Source organism: Eublepharis macularius, chromosome 5, assembly GCF_028583425.1.
Source record: "Eublepharis macularius isolate TG4126 chromosome 5, MPM_Emac_v1.0, whole genome shotgun sequence".
NCBI classification, from domain to species: Eukaryota; Metazoa; Chordata; class Lepidosauria; order Squamata; family Eublepharidae; genus Eublepharis; species Eublepharis macularius.
The window spans coordinates 53,123,330-53,143,873 of record NC_072794.1 but is presented as its reverse complement, the minus strand read 5'-3'; the positions used below and the strand labels follow the sequence as shown (position 1 = coordinate 53,143,873).

At 42.7% G+C, this 20,544-nt stretch overlaps 1 protein-coding gene across 1 annotated transcript in view; it reads left to right on the top strand.

The window, feature by feature from the left end:
- Positions 1-611: 611 nt before the first annotated feature.
- Positions 612-20,544, top strand: part of DPYD (dihydropyrimidine dehydrogenase) — a 765,031-nt gene continuing 745,098 nt past the window's right edge. The window contains exon 1 of the mRNA XM_054980010.1: positions 612-714. Within this exon, the coding sequence (XP_054835985.1) occupies positions 673-714 (42 nt within the window). The 5' untranslated portion in view covers positions 612-672. The remainder of the gene's footprint in view (positions 715-20,544) is intronic.

Sequence of the window (20,544 nt, the reverse complement as noted above, 5' to 3'; positions counted from 1 at the left end):
AACTCAGGATTTTCAAACTAAAAGTAGTTCAGCTTGCCCTCATATCTTGCTTTAGAAGGCAGATCTTGGAATTAGAATCTCCTTTCTCCAGTTTCACCTGTATAGGGGCTGGCTGTGATGCCTTAGCAGCCAGTAAAGTTGCCATCTGTTTTGTCTGGCAGGGTTTGAACAGCTGTAAAATAAGCAGAAATGCAAGGTGGGAGTGGTAAGTATCCCCTCCTCCATGCTTTTGCATGCACTAATAAACTTCAGCAGCAGAAGATTTGCTTGTTTGGTACCAGTTTAAAGGCACGGGGGCACTCATATATATTTTAAAAAATGCGGTGGCAACCTAGCGCAAAGGATTCTGCACATTTTTTTCCTCCCGATGCACGCACGTTCACCTTCATTACTATACTTCGGGAGATTGAGTTGTCGCCGGCATTCCAACTAGGCTCGGGGGCTGCGCTGGATTCATCCCGCAGTCGCCAAAGCCGCAGCAGGAAACTCCGCCTGAGCCCAGAGGGCAAGCAGCCAGCGGCGGGAGCGAGAAAGCGCAGCGCCTGCTCGTGTCCGCCCATGGGGGCGTTGCTGCTTTAGTTGCCAGGCTTTCTTCTTCCACCTCCCACCGCCTCCCCTTCGGCAGTCTTACGAGCAGCGGGGTCTAGAAGCAGGACGGACGTGGCTGGCGCTATGGACCACTGTTTCCTTAGCCGGGATCCCGTGGATATTGAGGTACCCGCTTCTCCCCCAAGGGCCGAGGGGAAAGGGGCAGGCGTGTGGAAACGCTACGCGAAGCCGGGAAGACAAACTTTGACCCAGGAATCGGCCGCTGCTGCAGGAAAGGGTCGGGCAGCGTTTGGCGACCAGGTTGCTGGGCGCAGGGTTGATGGCGCACATGTGAACTATTGAGTCCCTCGGAGGCTGTGCAGAGTGCTGCTTTCTCCTCCTTACCAGCCAACCTCGTGAAGCTGATTTTAGGGCAGGTCTCCCACCTGATCGAATGACTTTAAAAAGAAGGCAGGCTTCGTTTAGCAGTCGCCGGCAACGAGCGCTCTGAGGCTCCGCCCCCGATCCATTTCCACCAGCCTCTGTTTACTGTAAAAGGAAGGCCCTTTCCACAGCCCCTGGGAGCCGGGTCTGGTAGTTTGGCCTGAGGATCCGTTTGGCCTAAGGATCCGTGTCCACCCGTGGATGCACAGGATGGCCTTTAGCACAACACGTTGTGGCTTCGGTTCTTGTAAAATCTGACTGGTTACAAACACAGATGGCCCAAGACATTTTTAGTGCCTGAGGCTGAAAATCCAAACGATGTCTCCACCTTCCCAATTAAAAATGTATAACCCCCCTAAATTGATAATTTGCTGTCCCCAATTAGAGTTCCAATGTCTGTTGAAGCCAATTTAGCTTCTCACCCTACCTAATGGAAGTATTTTGCCCCTTAAAAACTTCATGTGGTCAGTCATATGGAACAGTGCATTCTCCCTATTTTCAAGTTACTCTCAGAAACTGCAACTCAGCATTTACTTCATTGGATCTGACAACCTACTCATTGGTTGTGAATAATGTAGAAGAAACTGGATTTGGGTGGTGAATGGGATTGGCTGTAAGGAACTCTGTTATTTCTTGGTTAGTTTTCCCTCTGTCCAGGACTCATTGTGCATTCCATCTTTTTGCCAGTAGAGACATTTGGTGTTCATCTGTGTACACACACACATCAGCAAGACTGTGTATTTGTTTCTCATGTGCAATCCAAGGAGCCAGCCAGGCTCTTGCTGATTCTGAGTGGATGCAGCGAAGGACAATTTGGGAATGCTTCATTTGAGAACAGGTCACTAAAATTTTCCTGCATGCCGTTCATCCTGCATTAGTGAAGCTTGTTGTTTAGGACAAGATTTACAAAACAAAAGGAGAAGATCTGGTTGTTGTATAAAAGTTTAATTTCAGAATATCTTAGAACAGGCTCTTTTTTAATTGTCCTCTAATAATTTGGATAACCACTGAAACCACTCTAAAGATGAGAACCTCGTGGTCTCAATTTAGTTTTGAACTCCTGCAGTGGCAGTGCATTGTTAACATGAATCTGTTTTGCAACCAAATTTGCTCTTTCTGTTTTGTTTACATGAGAATCTGGCTGTCCTTGTGCAATAGTTGTTTTGCATTGTTTTGGTAAATGTGTATGGGAGGGACAGCCACATACTCTTAAAAGCATGGAGATGTACACTGAAGAGCTCTTACCTGCTGTGGCACTGTACCATGTATCAGTAGCTCATTGAGTCTGTTTTCCTTCTCACTTTAGTGTGAGAACTGCCATTATAGCTGTGGCAAGCACTATGTGAAATGGCCCTGAGACATCAAGGATGGGGAGTTCTTTTTCTTCAGTCTTCAAAGTGACTTCTTCATAGTTCCATTTCTGCTGTTAGTAGCTGCTTTTATGGTTCCAGCTACAGCCCAGGAGACGCAACGCTTTCCCTTCAGTGCTTAAACTTGTGTGTTCTCCTGATAGTTTCCCCCACTCATTTCCATAAGGCTGCTTTTGCTTCAGATGGGGAGCTTGAGGGTGAGCACCCAGAAGGCATTGTCCATTAAACACATTAGTTTGGGTTACAGTTGCTAGATTATAAATTGTTGACTTAATGTGTGCGGTTCCAAACCTGGCCATTCAACTGGACTAGCTGTCCCACCCTACTCTAAGGTTTGTGATAGGCTGCCTAATGCAAGCCTTACTGGATCTACATAGACTAGCGCTATGTTTTCAGAAGTGGCCAATCAAATAGTCTTGTGTTGCACATAAGCAAGGCACGAAAACATAAAAACACTTAAAAATTTATTTTATTTATCTGTGTTATTTATAATCCTTTCTCCCTGAGACTCCAGACGAATTACACTGTGGGAGTCAGTACAGTCAATTTCAGAGACATTTCAATAAACATGTAATGGGTATAAACATGAACGTTTGCAAAGACTTAAAAACCAGCAGAAATCCAACAGAGAACTAAAGAAATACTAAAACAACATAAACAGTTCTACTACTGACATATTAAACAACATGAGAACTACCCAGTAGGATCATACTTATAACAATAGTAGTATAGCCTGTGGTCTATCATACATGCAGTGATAAGAGTAAAGTCAATGGTCCCTTCTTGTCCTTTTACGGATGGATCTCTTTGAGGCCGCTTTCTTACAGTACGGCCCTCCTATTGGAGTAAAAAACCCTTTTGAATAATTCAGTTTTGCATAGTTTGCAAAAAGCCAGAATAGAGGGAGCTTTGGTGTAGTGGTTAAGAGCAACAGGACTCTAATCTGGAGAACCAGGTTTGATTCCTCACTCCTGCTTGAAGCCAGCTGGGTAACCTTGGGTCAGTCACAACTCTTCCAGAGCACTCTCAGCCCCACCCACCTCACAGGGTGATTGTTTTTGGGGATAATAATGACATACCTTGTAAACCGCTCTGAGTGGGCGTTAAGTTGTCCTGAAGGACAGTATATAAATTGAATGTTGTTATTATTTCCTAAACATAAAAACATTTTTTTCAAACTCATATCCTGAAGAAAATCACATTTAATCTCTACTATTTATGTACTGTATATTGTAACCCTGATAGTACCAGAGAGAATGCTTCAGGAAAATATTGGGTTTTTTTTTTTAGTAATATTTTTTATTTTTCAATATCTAACATACAACTACTACATACATACATACCCTACAAAAGACTACAATAACACAAGGGATAGGAAAGAGGAGAAAAAAAAGAGAGAGGGAGGGAGGGGTGGAAAAAAGGGGAAGGTACCCTACAAACACTAAACACTAAACACTACATTTCTGTTTTCCCTTCATACTGCCATTATTCAAAAGTTAAAGCTTTATATTATATTGATGGAGTGGTTGACCTTACTAAATGCAAATTACAATTTAATTTCAAGTTAAATTTTTCTTCCCCTCCTGGGTCCCGGACGCAGTTCTCTCTGAGCAACTGCAGCCGCAGTGCTCGTTTCCTCCCCCTCCCCCTCAGACTTCTCCTTTTCGTCTTGCTTGGTGCACTGGAATTCTGGGTTCCTGTCCTCAAAATCCCTTAGTTGATCTTCTGATAATATCTTAAAGGCCTGATCTTTATGGGTGAACCAGATTCCTTCCGGGAATAACCATTTGTACTTTATTCCACGTTCTCTCAGAAGAGCTGCGAACTTTTTATACTTAAAACGTCTTTTCCGGACTAGAAATGGGACGTCTTTCAATATCTTAATTTTGTTGCCCAAGAAGTCCAAATCCGCATTGTATGAATTGTATAGGATAGTGTCCCAGATCCTCTTAGATGAAAAATCGATGATGATCTCGCGCGGCAACTGACGCTTCATTGCATATTTTGAAGTAGCCCGACGGGCTTCCAAAATGGCGCTTTTTACTTCTTCTTTAGTTGCCCTCGCGGGTGTCGCCAATAGTTCTGAGACAAGACCCCGTAAATCCTCGTTTTCCTCCTCTTTCACATTCTGGAGGCGCAAAATTGTCTGTGTTCGTTCCACTTGTAGCCCGATCAACTGATTCTCCACCAGTTTAAGCTCTTTATTCGTAGCCTTCACGAGTGACGCACTTTCCTGAGCAGACTTCTCTGCCCCCCCCCCCGCTGCTTCCTTGATGGTTTTCACTTCGCTCTCAATTAAGCCCACCCTTTGATCTGTTTCATTCAGCTTGTCAACAAAGGGTTTTATAGCTTCACCAACCGCCCTCCGTACTATTTCCTCCAGCGATTCTCCCTTTAAGGCAGCCGAAACTGACTTGCCAAGGGCAGGACTTTGTTTTTTTGTTGCCATTTTGGGGGGGGGGGCGCCAACCAAATTTTGAGACTCAGCAAAGGGGAAGAGTGAGCCTTCTTAGCTTCAGATCTCACCTCTCCTTCACGTACGCTTGTAATAACAGAAGGAATTCGCTTACTTGTAGGCTCTCGCCTAGTTCTGCTCTTTGCCGTTTCTCATGGCCCGGCAGCACTCGAGGCGCCGCGCCCGTCCGCCGGCCTCCGTAGGGACAAACGGGCAATTAACCCCCCGCATTGATTCCGGGGGGCTCTTCCCGCAGCGTCCCGGACCCAGCCTCCCTCACTGGGAGTTTTGGGGGCTAATCTTCGCAGATCAGCCGCCCGGACAGGGTGCTCGGCCGCTTCCTCTCGAGCCAGCGAAGAGGAGCGTCCGACATGGCGGAGAAAACGAAACCGAATCCTCAGGAAAATATTGGGTTTTGATTAGTTGGGAGAGTGCTAAATTCCATAACTACAGGAGAACATTGAGAGGATTTTGCACATGACGTTTGCAAGGTGACCATGTGGGGAACTTGGCTAAACTTGAGGAAACTGGGTGTTTTTCTTTTAAGTCAGATGTCTGTAATCTTGTTGAGTTCATGGCATTTTGGAATGATGAGACCAGAGAATGGGTGTCCCCCTAAACAATCAGAAAATGGTGTCATGGGGTATGGGGACAGTTACAAAATGTTGGGAGGTTGTAAGCCAAGCTTCGTGCTATGATGGAAGCAGCTGTTACTGAATAGTTGCTCTGTGTAGGCATAAAGTTGATGCCTCCAGAATTCTTTCAAAGCATCTCCTGTTTCACTGAGGTGGAAGAAAGCTGGGACTGGCTATTTGCTCTCAGGTACCAAGTTGGGGATCACTGTTCTAGGCTGTTCATTGTTAAGAGACTGTATGTGTGAGTTGATTTGGTTTAGCTACTTTCTTTTGTGGACTTTAGGTTTGCTGTAATGAAGTGCCACATGGTTGGAATATTCAAGATAATTTTTCAGCCAAATGAACGGGGCATTAGAGATAGATTAGTCATCTGGGTGTGTTCAGTTAAGCCATGTAGAGCTTTATAGGTCAAATTCTGAAGTCTATAATGAGTCATTGCAGATTTTGGGCATAAGGCACTTCCTCTGAGGCAGCCGTGTCATGTCTGTGCTTGGTGAACAGTCTTCAAGGACAGCTTCAGTTCTAGGCAACGGACAGTCGTAAATAAGCATACATCTAAATTAATTAGCACATGAAGATGAGCAGTGATTCCCCCCTTCCTCCTAGCCTCTAGGAATACTGGCCGTCTTAAATGTAGTTCATTAAGCTCACAGCCGGTGATATGATTAGAGTGCTGTGATATTTTTTTTTCATCTTAACAATCTTGCAGCATTTTTCTATTTTTGACACATAGTTTTGACTTTATTGCTTAAAAAAATACTAAAGGAGAACCATTACTTTAAAATAGTTGGGTGTAGATGTCTGGTTGCTTTGTTAAAGGATCTGTGGTGAGATGGGTAGATTAACATTTCATTTCCAGTCAGTTGTTGTGTTTCTCTTATGGCTATAAATTATCCTTTGGTAGCTGTTAAGGGCCTTTTAAAGACAGAGATAGTATTGTTCAGAATGCTTCCAAAGTTCAGTTATTTTTTTTAAAAATCCACCATTTGATACTTAATGTCTATATTCATTTCCATAAATTAAGATCCAGTAATTTGTAAACTCCCAAGTATAAAAGATTTTGTTATAATAAATCTGTTAGTTTTAAAAGGCCCTTCTGTGTTGACTACAACAAACTAAAAGGAATATCCTTTTGGGATTATCCAAATTAACACACACCCCAGTTATAACTCCTGTTTATTTAAATTGGGTTTGTAAAATATAAATAATTAGTGGGCTGAATCCTTTGCTCTTGGGTGATAACATTCCATTGTAGATTTCTTTTGTAAATGATTGTCTGTTTCTAATGAATTTAACTTTAATGCCAAGTCAGTCACAGGAAAAACAGCAGCCATCCAAAAGAGGGCATGTATCACTGAGACTTGGTAGGGGGAGGGATTAACCTCTCCCAACTGTGTCCCCTTGGGTACTTGGTAATATATCAATGTGTGGCAGCCAGGAAGGTGATGTAGCTATAGTAGGGGACTCTGTCCCCCTAGCATGGTGCCCCGTCCAGGACACTTCCAGTTTTGAGTCTGTGTATCAAATGCTCAGATTGAGAGACAGGAATGGGATTCTCTTGGGGTAGCACTCGCCCTGCTGTGTAATAGTCTTCCTGCCTGAGCTGAGAGATGGGGTGCTGAAGATGCCTAGGCTGGGTGTCTTGGGGGACTTCATTCATGCTAAGGTCATCTTATTGGGAGTAGCCTCTCTGGTCCTGTCTCAGGTAATAACTGGTCCAGTACATTGTGTAGGTCACACTGTTTTGTTCAGCACTTTGCAGATAAAGTCTCTCTTAGCCATACTAACTTGGACTCTGCATCACTAGAGGGTCATATGGTGCTGGCTTGTCCAGCTGTTTGGAATACTTTTCAGTTTATTCTTTTGAGGATGTGGAGAGAGTTTGTACAGATTTGAAGCCTACCACCTGCTTGTATGACTCCTGCTGTTCCTGGCTACTTAAAGCTGTGGGTATGTGTGTGCTGGCTTACTAGGTTCAAAAGGTAGTTAATGCCTCTTTGAGAAAGGGAGTGAAACAGGCTGGGGGTCAGGACAATACAGTGACTAGAGTAGGTTGTAGGGACCGTCTACACTGGCTACCAGTCTGTTTCTGGGCACAATTCAAGGTGCTGGAATTGACCTTTAAAGCCCCATACCGCTTTATGAAGGACTTATGAACTGCTTGAGTCTTCTTCCAAGGCTCTGCTTTGGGTACCTCCACCTTCTGAGATTAGGTGAGTGGCAACCTGGGAGAGGTCCTGATAAGCCGTAGCACTGAAACTCTGGAACTGACTCCACAGAAAGACTTGCCTATCCCCTTCTGGTGCCGCCATCCATCAGCAGGTACTTTTCTTGCCTAGTGTTCTCTCTGATCCTGCCTGCCTGCCCTGTCCTGATGAAGACAGAAAGGCAGGATATAATTTTGGTAACTAAATAAATCCAGGGAACTGGACAATTATTCCAGTGTCCAAAGCTGAAAGTTCAGTGCTATACATAAAATGCAGCCCTACTCAGAGTGACTTCAGTCAAAGCCTGTTTAAAAGAATGGGCTTATACCTCTGAATAGGAATATACTTCATGTAATTTGCTGATATGCTAACAGTGTTATCCTATGCAGGTGATTTCAGTAGGCTGAGACTGCAATATCTCTGCACGGGATCGCACTGTTAACGCATTCTGAAGAAGACATACATTTCCTTTCAGAAAGAGATGACATTTTAAGAACTTACAACTTCAGCATAGGTTTTGATTGCTGACTCTGTAAAACATGTTATGACAACTGGCAAAATCCAGTGACAGCAAGAGCTCCAGTGTTCTTCAATCCCACCAAACCCAATAGGGTTTACAATAGTTTTATTTTATTCCTACAGCCTGTAACAAATTGGTGGCAGCACCCAAACCACGTGGATTCCCATGCTGAACAGCCCCCCCCTCACAGCCAACACTTTCCCATCAAAAACAGTTTTTAAAAGTATTTTCTCCCCATCAGGATTTACTTTCAGTCATTGAACTGAAGTAGCAGAAAAGCATGAGTGGGTGGACAATTTAGCTCCTACTCCTACCTACATAAACAGAATTTTAAATTCTCTTCTTCCCTGGATCAAATTCTGCAAATAACATATGCAGCATTGGGTTTGGTTCTAAGAATGTTTCTTTGAAAGTGAGTCTCATTTATTTCCGTGAGAAATTTTTAAATGTGCATAAGTTTGCAGTCCTAGTATTCAAACATTTCAAAAAGTAGTCTTGATCTAGTCAGAGAACAGAAAGAGAAAGCAAAGCAACAGTGGAACAATTCTCTCTTACTAAACCACCATCAATTTACTTAGCTGGCCTTATCCAGCCCTGACAGCATAACATCAATTAGCACAGTTGTCCTCCGTCCTAAGAGACATGTGTTTCCTTCAACACTGAGTTCAGTGGGGAATGCTTCAATGCATAAAAAAACTCTGAGATGCTTAATGGTCCTTTGAGACAAGTTCCCAAAGTACATATTAATGGGGACACATGGGCATCATCAGTCTACATCTCCTGGGTATCTTGTACAGGTTGGAGGGATGCAGTTGGGGGGAAAATACCTTTCCTGATCCTGCATGTGGCTGCCAGTTAATTGGGGTGGGAAATCATGAACAAAATGCCATCATTTCACTCTCATTAGGGAGTTGTGGGAGTGAGGCAAAAGTGATTGTCAGAGCTCAGAAACTCCCTATGTGTCAGGTTCTGGCAGTTAGATCCCCATAGTACTCCACTGCACACACCCCAGTGTATGAGTTAAAGTAATTTTATTAGAGATCCATCAGTATCAGCATACACAGTATTGGTAGAAGTGACGTGTGTAAGGTTGGAGGGGTTGATTATAGGGAAAGTTCCCGCCTTTAGGATATGGACGGTTAGGATTCTGGCGTGAAGGAGCCAGAGGGGGGCAGGGGGAGGTTGTTTGAGACAGGAGAAGAGAAGAACAGTTGGAGAGATGAAGTTATTTTCAGTTCCCAGGCAGAAGCTGACACTCAAGGACACATTCTCAAGCGGCTGTGAAAACAAAAGTAGACATCTCAGCAGGCACCTGTAAGATAAGCAACTCCCAGCTAAACAGGCCCCCAATATGCAACTTACATACTCTCAGAGGATCAGTACACAATACAGAGTACAGAGGATATTCATGGGACATATGTAGACAGACATATACGACACTATGTTGTGATGTTTGGTCCTGAGCAGTTTCCCTACAGAAATGTAAACAGTTGTTACAAGTTGCTCTGGTTCACCACCTCCAAAGTAATCCTGATCGCCACTCAGCCTCCACCTCTTACCCTTGTGTTTGAGCATCAGAAAGCAAGATGTGGATCTGCCTGGTCCTTTCCCAAGATATCCTGTCAATTCACTATAGCTAGTTAAATGGCTGGAATTGACTAATAGCTCTCTCAGTGGAGGAGCAATTTCCTCCCTACTTTTCTCATTCAAGCATTCATTATTTTTTTAGGAGTTGTCCACCATAGCTTTCAAGTGTGTTGCAACTGCTGTATCTCGTGCAAGGTGAGCCCTGATGGTTGATGCAGGTTCCCCCCCTAGTTTTATGCCTTGTCAGGCTCAGATTCTGTGATTGATTTGTGAATATTTGGTATGACAAAGTGTGAGTATCTCTGAGCTGGTAACAACCAATTAAATTTCATTATGTCCCTGTAGTAGTGACTAAAATGGTGAAATTTTTTATGGCTTGGTCTGGTGACCTATTAAACCATGGACCAGAAAACAAAGTCTGGATTTACAATTGTTTACCTCTATATTTGATAGAATATTGCTATTTTAAGGAATAATCCCTTTGCCATATTCTTAAACTTTCCTTGGGAGGAAAATAATGTTAAAATTCCATTCATAAAGCAGCTTCCTCTCAACATTCTGTGGTACTAATTCCCAAACAGTATTGCTTTATTTTTTTGCCTCTCAATTGGTGTTGGCTCTACCTTAAACTTTTGCATTCTCATTGCCAGCTTAAAATAATGGAGTGCCATTTTTGGTTTTAAGATTTTCCTTCTTTTAAAAAAATGAATACAAATGAGAAGAAATGTACAATTTCCATAGAAAGTGTTCCATTAGCTACTGTTCTTCATGGTTTTTTCCCCCCTCTTCCTGTTCATCTAGATAGTCTAGTGAATACCTAATGTGATGTTTCTGTGCTTCTTTTTTCGCATAAATCCAGTCGTTTTTTGTTCTCTGGAAATGAATGGAAAGGTTTAAATGATTAAAACTAAGCTACCTTTCAGCCTGCTTTGACATCATAACCACAGATAATGGACTAGTTGAGCAGACTTCTTTAACACTGTTTTTTTTTAAAAAAAAAATTACCATTCTTGTTCTTCAGGTTTTCTGAAGCAGCAAGTTGCATCTCACAGGTCTTAACTTCTTTGTTTTGCAATTTAGTATGCATGTCCTTTTGTGTATGACTTCATTTGTTTGCTTTTAAAATATGATATGTCAGTTTGTTACACTGCCAGGTTGTATCTGTTGCTGCATCTTTGATTTCTTTTTATTTATGCCCCTGCCTCTGGTTTGGACCAGATATATGGATAACATGTCATTCCCAAGGTAGTTTGGAAAAGATCCTCCAGATTGCTTTAACTTTTTGGCAATTTTTCTCCTGTCATAGATAGTTTGCTGTCCTCCACAGTGACACATTTTCATTAAGTCCTTGATCCAAGATGACCCTGTGGGAGTCTTCTTATTCATTGTAAGGCAATCTTTCCTGGCTGGCAGTATTGGGTCTGTTTGTAGCAACCTTTTTTAAAAAAAATGTACACTTCAATAAGCACTAGATTCCTGATGAAGTTGATTGTGTCCTGCTTCCTATGGCAAGAGACGTTGCTTGGCTGCCAACTCCAGATGTTTATTGGAAGAGTTCCAAAGATTTCAAACTTGGTTGCCTTCTTTATTTTATAAACATCACTTGCAGGGGCCCAGGTAAGCTCCTTGGTGGGATGGTTGTATACAATTGTGATTAGTAGTAAAAGAAGATAATGTCTCAATGTTGTTGTGGCAACTTAGGGGTGTGTGATTTACTGTATTGAATATATAGCTACATGCTGATTTGGCATTATCTTAGTTATACCAAATTAAATTAGAGAATCCCATATATATTCTGGGATCCTGAATGCTGAATATCCCGAATGTATGCGGGATCTCTGGCAAACTCATCTCCAGCCACTTTAAAGCAGCTGGCTGCTTCCAAGCTGGTTTTTGGCTTTCCCAGGCTTTTTCCCACAGGGAATGGGGAGGGGGGGGAAGTAAGTGAGTGAGTGCTGGAGTTAAAGTTGTATGGCCAGTCAAGGATTCTTTGATGGAAGAGAGCCTTTTTCAAATTCGGCAAGAATATAAGAAGCAGGTCTTACTCAAAATAGTCTCCATTTTGTGGGGGATTTCCAGAGAGTAGAGAGACTGTGCTGTGAGTGCCTGCTGAGCTTGGCCTGCCATCCTGGTTGCTCTCTGGCTTTTGGATTAACCACTGTCTGCCTGGATTACTGTTGTATACCTGGAGAAAGACCTGACTGAGGGAGGGAAGGAAGGGCCTCCCTGCTGAAGCCACCACCTGGTTTGAGAGTCTTAGGGCCAAGCTACACATGACAAATGACACTTGAACAGCAAGTGTATTTCTCCCTGTTCACTTGCCCTCCACTCAATCCACTTGCCGTTCAAGTGTCATTCGTCATGTGTAGCTTGGCCCTTAGACTCATTTTCCTCTGTTTTTTGGGAGGAGGGGGTTGGCCTTACGTGGGGCTGGGGAGGGGTAGACTAAGAGGGGTGAAGGGCAACCTTTTTGATAACTAAAGTTTAATTCTGATAGACAATTACTTTTGTCATGGGGGTGCTTTGGCTTGTTGTTAGCTGTTTTAAAGTTTGCTGTCTGACTGTTCTTTTGTGTGATGTTAATTTTTAAGATTTTTACTGTTCTTTGGGAAGCATTGTATCTGGTTTAAAGGTGGTTGCTTGTTTGCTGCTTTTCTGGGGTGGGGAGTTGCTTTATCACTGTGGTTGGTGGAGTTTTGGGGCTCTATTGTTGGTTTGTTGTGCTCTTTCTGAGTACTAGTAGCTTGTTGCTTGCTCTAGCTAAAATAACATTACAAAAGACTGTATTTGCTTGCCATTGCCACGGCTGAGTGCTTGTGTAGGGTGGTGGTTCTGCTACTGTGCAATTAAATGATGTGATGGCACAGTCCTTTTCTGTGGTGTAATTGGCCTGGGTTCTGCCTGGCTTCTGTGAGTGGGCTTGCAACAGGGTTTCACTTTGGTGGTTTCACTTTGGTTCTGCTGGGATTCTCTGGTTTGATGTCAGTTCTGTTGGGCTTTCCTTGTTTAGCTTGCATTGGGATTGGGCCTTTGGCTAGTGCTGCCTTGCCCCTGAGTGTGTTTTGCCTCAACGCCATCTTGGTATCTTCCTCCATAGAAAACAGTGGAGGCTGTGGTGGGGGCAGCTTGTTCAGGGACCCTTAGAATTGGACCCCTAGGTCGAATCTTCTTGAAAATGTCAGAACTGTGGCTAGATAATGTCCTTACTCCAGACTACCTTCTGCAATCAGACAAAAGCCCGTTGTTTTCAAAAGTTTACTGAAGAAAGAATTCATTATAGTCCACGGGCGTAGATACAATATCCAGGCTGGTACATGTGTATTGTTACGAATGACAGGCAAAGCATGAGTTACAAAGTATCAGAACCCAGCAGACCCAACCTCCCCCCATAGTTCTCAAAACAATCCCTTTGAAGCTGAGAAAGCGAAAGTTTCCCAAGGCTGGAGAAGCGATAGCCAAAACAATCCTCTTCCGTGAGATAGCTGCTGGGAACATCTTGGCACCTGGGAACAAAGCACTTAGAATACTGAAAGAATTAAAATGGAGTCTCTTCAGTTACATACATACATTTCAACCCTGACAGAAACTTGGGTGATCTTTAGTCGACAGTCAGGACTAGGCTCCCTTTATTTTGGTGCAGTTTGCTTGAAAAAAGCTCCTCCCGCCCCTCAGATAATTTCCCACATAGGGAATAATGGCCGAATATATTTGGGTTTCCTGAATAAAACTGAATCCAGTTCCATATTGGTATAGTTGACACAGATATCTATAATATAAATATTTATGTTATCAGAAATAACCAGATCTCAATTAAACCTGTGCTACACAACCCTCATGGTAATCTAGGGTTATCAGTCACCTGGTGGTAGCTGCGGATCCCCTGCTTCCACCCTCTGTCCCCTGCCACCACTCATCTGGCCAGCAGGGGGAAAAGGTGGAGGAACAGGCCTCCTGGGTGCACTCTCAGGGTAGTGCGACGATGTCACTTCTTGGGAGTGATGTCATTGTGCCACCCCGAGAACACTCCTGTGCTTTGCAGTGGGACAGTTTGGGCCCCAAATGGGCTGAATTGGCCCCATTTGAGGTCCAAATTGGCCTGCTGTGATGCATGTACATGCACTCCTGTACTCGCATGATGACATTGCCCGGAAGTGATGTCACTTTAAGTGACATCATCACACAGGCACGGGAACACATGCATGCTTTATGAGTGTGCGAGGGACACATAGAAGATGAGTATCAGGTACCTGCCCTCTCGGTGGGAGGGTAAAGGGGCCTGGCAATCTTCAGACTGGCAGTGGCCCTCCAGGTTTCAGGTCTTTTGCTTCCCCTACGACTCAATTCTTTTGAACTCGAGATTCTGGGGATTGGACCTGAGACCTGAATGCCAAGCAGACTCTCTACCACTGAGCTTCACAGCCCTTATCTATGTTCAATGTACTTTGTGACCTATGGTAGTGGTATGGAGACTTGTAAGGTGGTGGTGGTTGTGGTAAGCATAGTAATTAGTACTGTATGTTATAAACATGACCATTTTCAGTAGCATTCCTAAGGTAATTGTAACATGTTGTAACTCTAATGCCATCAAGTAGCACTTTGCCCTGTTCATTTTATGTATGTATTACAGCAAGCACGGAACAATGGATACACTATTTCATACTAGGGAGACTTGGGAACAAGTGCAAATTCTACCATGTAGCTGTCGGGGGGCCTTGGAATAGTCACTTTCTTAATATTCTTACCTGCAAAATTTGAACAACAAGGGCTGATCTTATATGATTGTGTAAGGTAACCAAATATTTCCAGTCCTGAACATTAGAAAAATAATATAAAATTGCTACAACATTCCTGTTTATGTTTTGCTGCAACAGAATAACAAGGTGTTGTTGACTAGAGCCCAGTTTTGTCAGATGTATGCAGTGGGTCCTTACTAGGCTTACATATATGCTGCATTGTTAAACAGTTGTAAATTCCAGGGTCAGAAGCCATGAAATGCAGGACATACAGGGTGAGACATAAGTGTATAACATTCAAATGGAACCAAGAAAAGTCTTACGATCATTCACAATAGCAAAACCAGTTTTGCAATGCTAGGGAAATTGTGTTATCACTAGCTAACACCTGTAATAATTGAGAAATTCCAGGTTGAGTCTTTGAGAGATGGTATCCAAGTTCTTGATGATTCTATTGCAACATTTGCATGCTGCAGTCTCCCCTTTCTTTTACTGGAAAGTGGTGTCCTGTGAGATTAAAAATGGAAATATTCAGAAACCAATGAGAAAACATTTCAGTGTTCAGATGGTGTCTGTTTACTTTTTACTCTTTTGTGTAGAAACTCACTTGTTTGCCCCATGTAGAGAGCAGCAGGGTGTTGTTGACACATGATAACATATATCATATTGGAAGATGAGCCCAAGGCATACAACTGATACTAAGGTTCTATAACAGTAGAGTCTGAATGGCAATAGGAATAGAGTTGACCTATGGTTCATTGCAAAATCTGGTTCCTAAATTTATGCCTGTATTAGATAGACTTTATTGTTGGTCAGAAACTGGTTAAATTGGGTTGACTGTCTGTGGGACAACCACAGCCTGAGAGAGAGAAGTGTCATGGTATATGAAGTGTTGGACTAGTGTGAAGTGTGATTTGCAAGACATGAGGGAAGAGGCAATCCTGACAGGATCTTGGGATCTGTTAAGGCCACCACTTGTACTCTGGATCCTGGTCCATCCTGGTTATTGAAATCTTGTGGATTACATGAATGATTTATTGATTACTGACTCAAGACCCCATTTCTTGGTCACAAAAACAGGTGGTCATTGTTTTCTAGCAAATGTTTTTTTTAAGTTAGTGGATGGATGATGTGACCAATTATTATGTGAATAAGGTGATAGAGAAGTTGCAGAACAACTCCAGGTCTTCCTGGATGACTCATCTGCTTGACTCCTTTCAGTCTTGTTTTAGCCAAGCTATAGGATGGAGACATTATTGGTGGTTTTAGTCATCATGATCTGTATTTAAATGTAGAGAAGGGCTGTGCCTCTTTGTTGACCTAACTGGACTTATTATTATCCTACTGGTATTTTCCCCACCTAACAGACCCAAAGTACCCAATAAAATTTAAACTTTTGTCCACAGTTCAATCCCAGTCCAGAAAGAGCAAAATATCCTAATAGCAGATGCTCATCAGTACATACAAAGAGGCCTGGATGCCCCAGTACTTTGCTCTCAGAATAACCCCTCCTACTGCTCCTGTGACTGCACAGGACCTTTCTTGGAGGCTTTGAGGAGGCCTCAGTCTCTGTGCCGCTGTCTTTTGTTTCATTCTGCACTCCAGTCACTGACTGGGATCACTCAATGCATAGAGCTGCTGTGTGTCATTCATCTACTTTTTTGTGGACTCACACCGACTAATACTCTCTCTGGGATAAGGCACACATTATTTTTATTCTCTCTTTTTATCCCCTTAGCAGTCTCCTTCTAGAACGTTGGTCTTGGGTAATAGGTTTGTGTGTGTGTGTGTGTGTGTGTGTGTGTGTGTGCACATGTACAAGTGCACGTGTTCTGTTCTTAATATGCCTCTTGCTAGTTCTACTTGCTGTTATTTTTCCAAAAAAGATTTGAATCTGCATTATTTTCCTCTTGGTTTTCATGTTAATCCTTCTATACTCGTGTATGAAGCACTGCCCAGATTGGGACCCTGTATACACCAGATAGTGATCCCTTAATAAACATTTCCCTGTAAGTGCTTGTGTTTGGATCTGACATCCAAGGGGGGGGGGGTGCTCTGAATATTAAGGCCTGTCCATGTGTACTTCATTTCCATAACAATGCATAGAGTCATAACATAATGGAAAAAGGCTTGCAGGTCTACTTCAGTCTGTGTCAGTGACTTTTTCTCAGAGCGGGACCACAAGTGACGCCTGACACAGGTTAGACACTAGTCAGCTTCCCTCAAGTTTTGATGGGAAATGTAGGCATCCTGGTTGTGCAGCTTGGCTCTCTGACTGCTGTCCAATGGACTTTTCAACTGTCACTTGTCCAACATTCCGCCAAGCTGCCTACATTTCCCATCAAAACTTGAGGGAAGCTGACAAGTGTCCAACCTGTGTCAGGCGTCACTTGTGGTCCCGCTTTCAATCTCCAGCAGATTTCATTTGGCATTGAACTTGCCGCGTCCATGCAATGATCGCTCACCCTGTTCTCACAAGCCATGCAGCATTGGCATTCTTGGTTCTCCAATCTATCTGTATTGACTTAATCCGTGGTGTCCTGATTTGGGTAGCCCAGGCAAGCCTGATCTTGTCAGATCTCAGCCGCTAAGCAGGGTTGGCAGGGACAGTAATTGGATGGGAGACCTCCAGAGAAGACAGGGTTCCAGAGTCAGGCAATGGCAAACCGCCTTTGTTAGTCTCTTGCCTTGAAAACCGCAGCTGAGGTCACTATAAGTCAGATAAGACTTGAAAGCACTTTCCACCATCACCAGTCTATGAGCAGAACCACAAGTGACAAAAGGCACAGATTGGACACTTGTCAGCTTCCCTCAAGTTTTGATGGGAAATGTAGGCAGCTTGGCGGAATGTTGTACAAGTGACAGTTGAAAAGGCGATTGGACAGCAGTCAGAGAGCGAAGCTGCAAGACCAGGACGCCTACATTTCCCATCAAAACTTGAGGGAAGCAGACAAGTGTCCAATCTGTGCCTTTTGTCACTTGTGGTTCTGCTCTACGTTAACTGCAATTTTGAGTCATTTATGTAAATACTAGAACTGCTCATAAAACATGGTGCAATCACTTTTACCCATTTTTTTATGTCGGTGTAGCATGGTCATGATCAAAGAAGTATACATCAATGAAAGGAGACAAATACCCTGCTCCTACTTTATCTTCCTCCTTGCCTCTTCACTGTCCTCCCCTCACATTGTAACTCAATTCTTACTGTTTGATTGGAGGCTTCAGTTTCTTTATTTTTGAAAGGGTCAGCTGTGCAGTGTTTTGTTTTAAAACAGTATATTGGCATGGATATACAAAAGCTGGGTGTGGAGCCAAAGGATTTTTAAATTTAAAGGGCAGGAAAGAGCAAAAAGGACATTCCACTTGTTTTGTATCGTATTATTTTCCTCAAGAAAGGAGGTACCTTCCTGGGTAACATAAGGGGGAAAGAAGTTCATGTCAACACGTCTTCAAAATAACAGAGAACTGACCTGCAGTGCTTTCTGTTTGGATATATAATACTAGGGAAGGATAGCTTTCCATTTCTTATGCTGAGAACAAAAATCAGAGTTCATAGGCAGCTAATGATGCAGTTGGTCTAGTTCAATTTAAACAACAAAAAGCTGGCCTTCTGTTAAATTATTATGGCGTTAGTTTGTAATGCTATTTTGAAACTGAAAAGAGACTGTAGTTTGTGTAAGCAATGGATAGTGACTTTGCTCATATATGTAATTAGTCAGGGATTGTGAAGGTCATGTGACTGATCAGGATGGAAATTGAATTTCCGGTTATATTTCGTGCATTACGTTTTGTTTTCTGGTTATGTCATTTCAGCCTTAAGAAATGTTTGCTGTTGAACATCTTAATGGGATGGAACTAAATTATACTGTTACTCGATTAGTAAGCCACTTTGCCATATCGTATTTCCCTTTATAGTTATCATTTCTGATTTAAGAGTTTTTCCCCATTTCCTTCTGCAGTCTTTAAAAAAGCTAACCATAGCATTAGAAGTGATTTAAAGAACATCTTGACATTCTCTGTATGTTAAAACAAAAGACACCTTGTTTTATACATACCCAGTGCCATCCCAAGCAGAGTTATACCCATCTAAGTCTATTGTAGTCAGTGAGTTTAGAAGGATATAACTCTGTTTCGGATTGCACTGCTACTTAATGATTAACTTCCCAGTAAGTGAAAGGTTTTGATTCTAAAAATCAGGATTCACCTTATGGTTCTGAAGGTATTGCACTAATGGTGGGGAAGATTTATGGAAGCCCTCTGGAAGAAATGAGAAGATCTGTGTCCCATGCAGGTTCATAGGATTTGTAAGAGCAAAACTCTGGTCATCGTGGATGTGACAAAATGTTTCTCTTGGAATTTTTAAAAAGTTTTTTTCCCTGCTGGTTTTAATTCTGTTGCTTTTGGAATTGTGCTTTCGTGCTAGTGTTGCTACCCCACCCCCCAGCTTCCAATTATCTAGAAGAAAGGCGAACTTACTTATAAATGTTTTAAATAAATAACCCATGTAATTTTCATACATAGATAGTAGTTAAAGTGCCATGGTTCCCTCATGAAGAGTACCAAAAACCATTTCTGCTTGCATGGAGGTGCTTCAGATTTTGCTGGCAGCCACTGACCCATATGATTGGGGGTATCCATGTGTAGGTGAGCTGTCCTGTTCCATACAAGGTATTGCAACTTAAAGTCATTTTCTTGTGGCCTCTGTATAGAAGCTGTAATGTTTGAACAGGCTTGGCATTCAGTTTTTTTTTTTAAACCAATGTTCTGGTGTTCAAACAGCCTCCACATTTGTTTAAAGGCCCCGAGAGTAGTATTTTGTGTAAATGGGGCCCTTGTTCTTAGGACAAGGCCATTCTATGTTGCTAGTAGAATATTGCATATTGCTGAAAAAGTTCAGGAGAAAAAGAGCAGGTTTTATTGTTTAACCCTTCAACAGCAGAGATTTCAAAACAAAAGCTGCTTTCTACCCCTTGGTTGCCTAGCAACTTCTTCCCTTTTATTAGCATACAGTTTAATTCCTTTTTATTACAGCACTGAAACACGTTGTACATCATTCTTGTTCAGCCCAATGCAGGTTTTGGCAAGCATTTGAATTGGCAAAACAGTGGAAAATGTGTGCCGGAAAAAAAAATGATTTGGCTTTTAAAAGGCATTCTCTCATGCAGAGCAGATAGAATTGTCCATAGTTGCACATTCATTTGCTGTTGAGTTTTGGTTGAATGCTCTTAGTTGAACTCCTCAAGTCTGTATGCCAGTTGTTGCACACAGTTCCACAAAGCTAAAATAAAAGTAACATATTTATTAAACATAAATCACCTGCAGTTAGGGTTTCTAGGTCTTCCCCTACAGCTACAGTGGGATACCTTCCCGCAACCCATTTGTGTTGCCTGCTGGCTCCTGAAGCACTGGCAGGAAGAAATGGAAGGGGAAATTGGGTGAGGCTGGTATCATGCTGGTGCTCTGATGTCACTTCTGGTAAAAACTGGAAGTGATGTCATAGATAATCTAGGTTTTGGGGAAACTCTATGGTTTTATTTTGGAGCTTTTTTGTAAATCCTTGAGTATCTCGTGATGCTCAGATCAGATTTTATTAAATGTGATCAAAAGTTTCACAGTAGGTGGCAAAAAATTATAGGTAGCAACTTAGATGATTCATGTATTGTCGAAGGCTTTCACGGCCGGAGAACGATGGTTGTTGGGGGTTTTCTGGGCTGTATTGCCGTGGTCTTGGCATTGTAGTTCCTGACGTTTCGCCAGCAGCTGTGGCTGGCATCTTCAGAGGTGTAGCACCAAAAGACAGAGATCTCTCAGTGTCACAGTGTGGAAAAGATGTAGGTCATTTGTATCTACTCAGGAGGGGTGGGGTTGAGCTGAGTCATTCTGTAAGAGTTTCCCAGGGTGTGGAATGCTAATGGCGGGAGGCTTCACTGTATCCTGAGGAGGGTCTTTTGCATATGGATTGGTGCTTGATGTGCTAATCTTCTCTGCAGGGGTATTGTCGGGTGTGGAGTGTTTTGTTGGCCTGGTGTTTTTCAGAACTGGAGCCCATGCTCTGTTCATTCTTA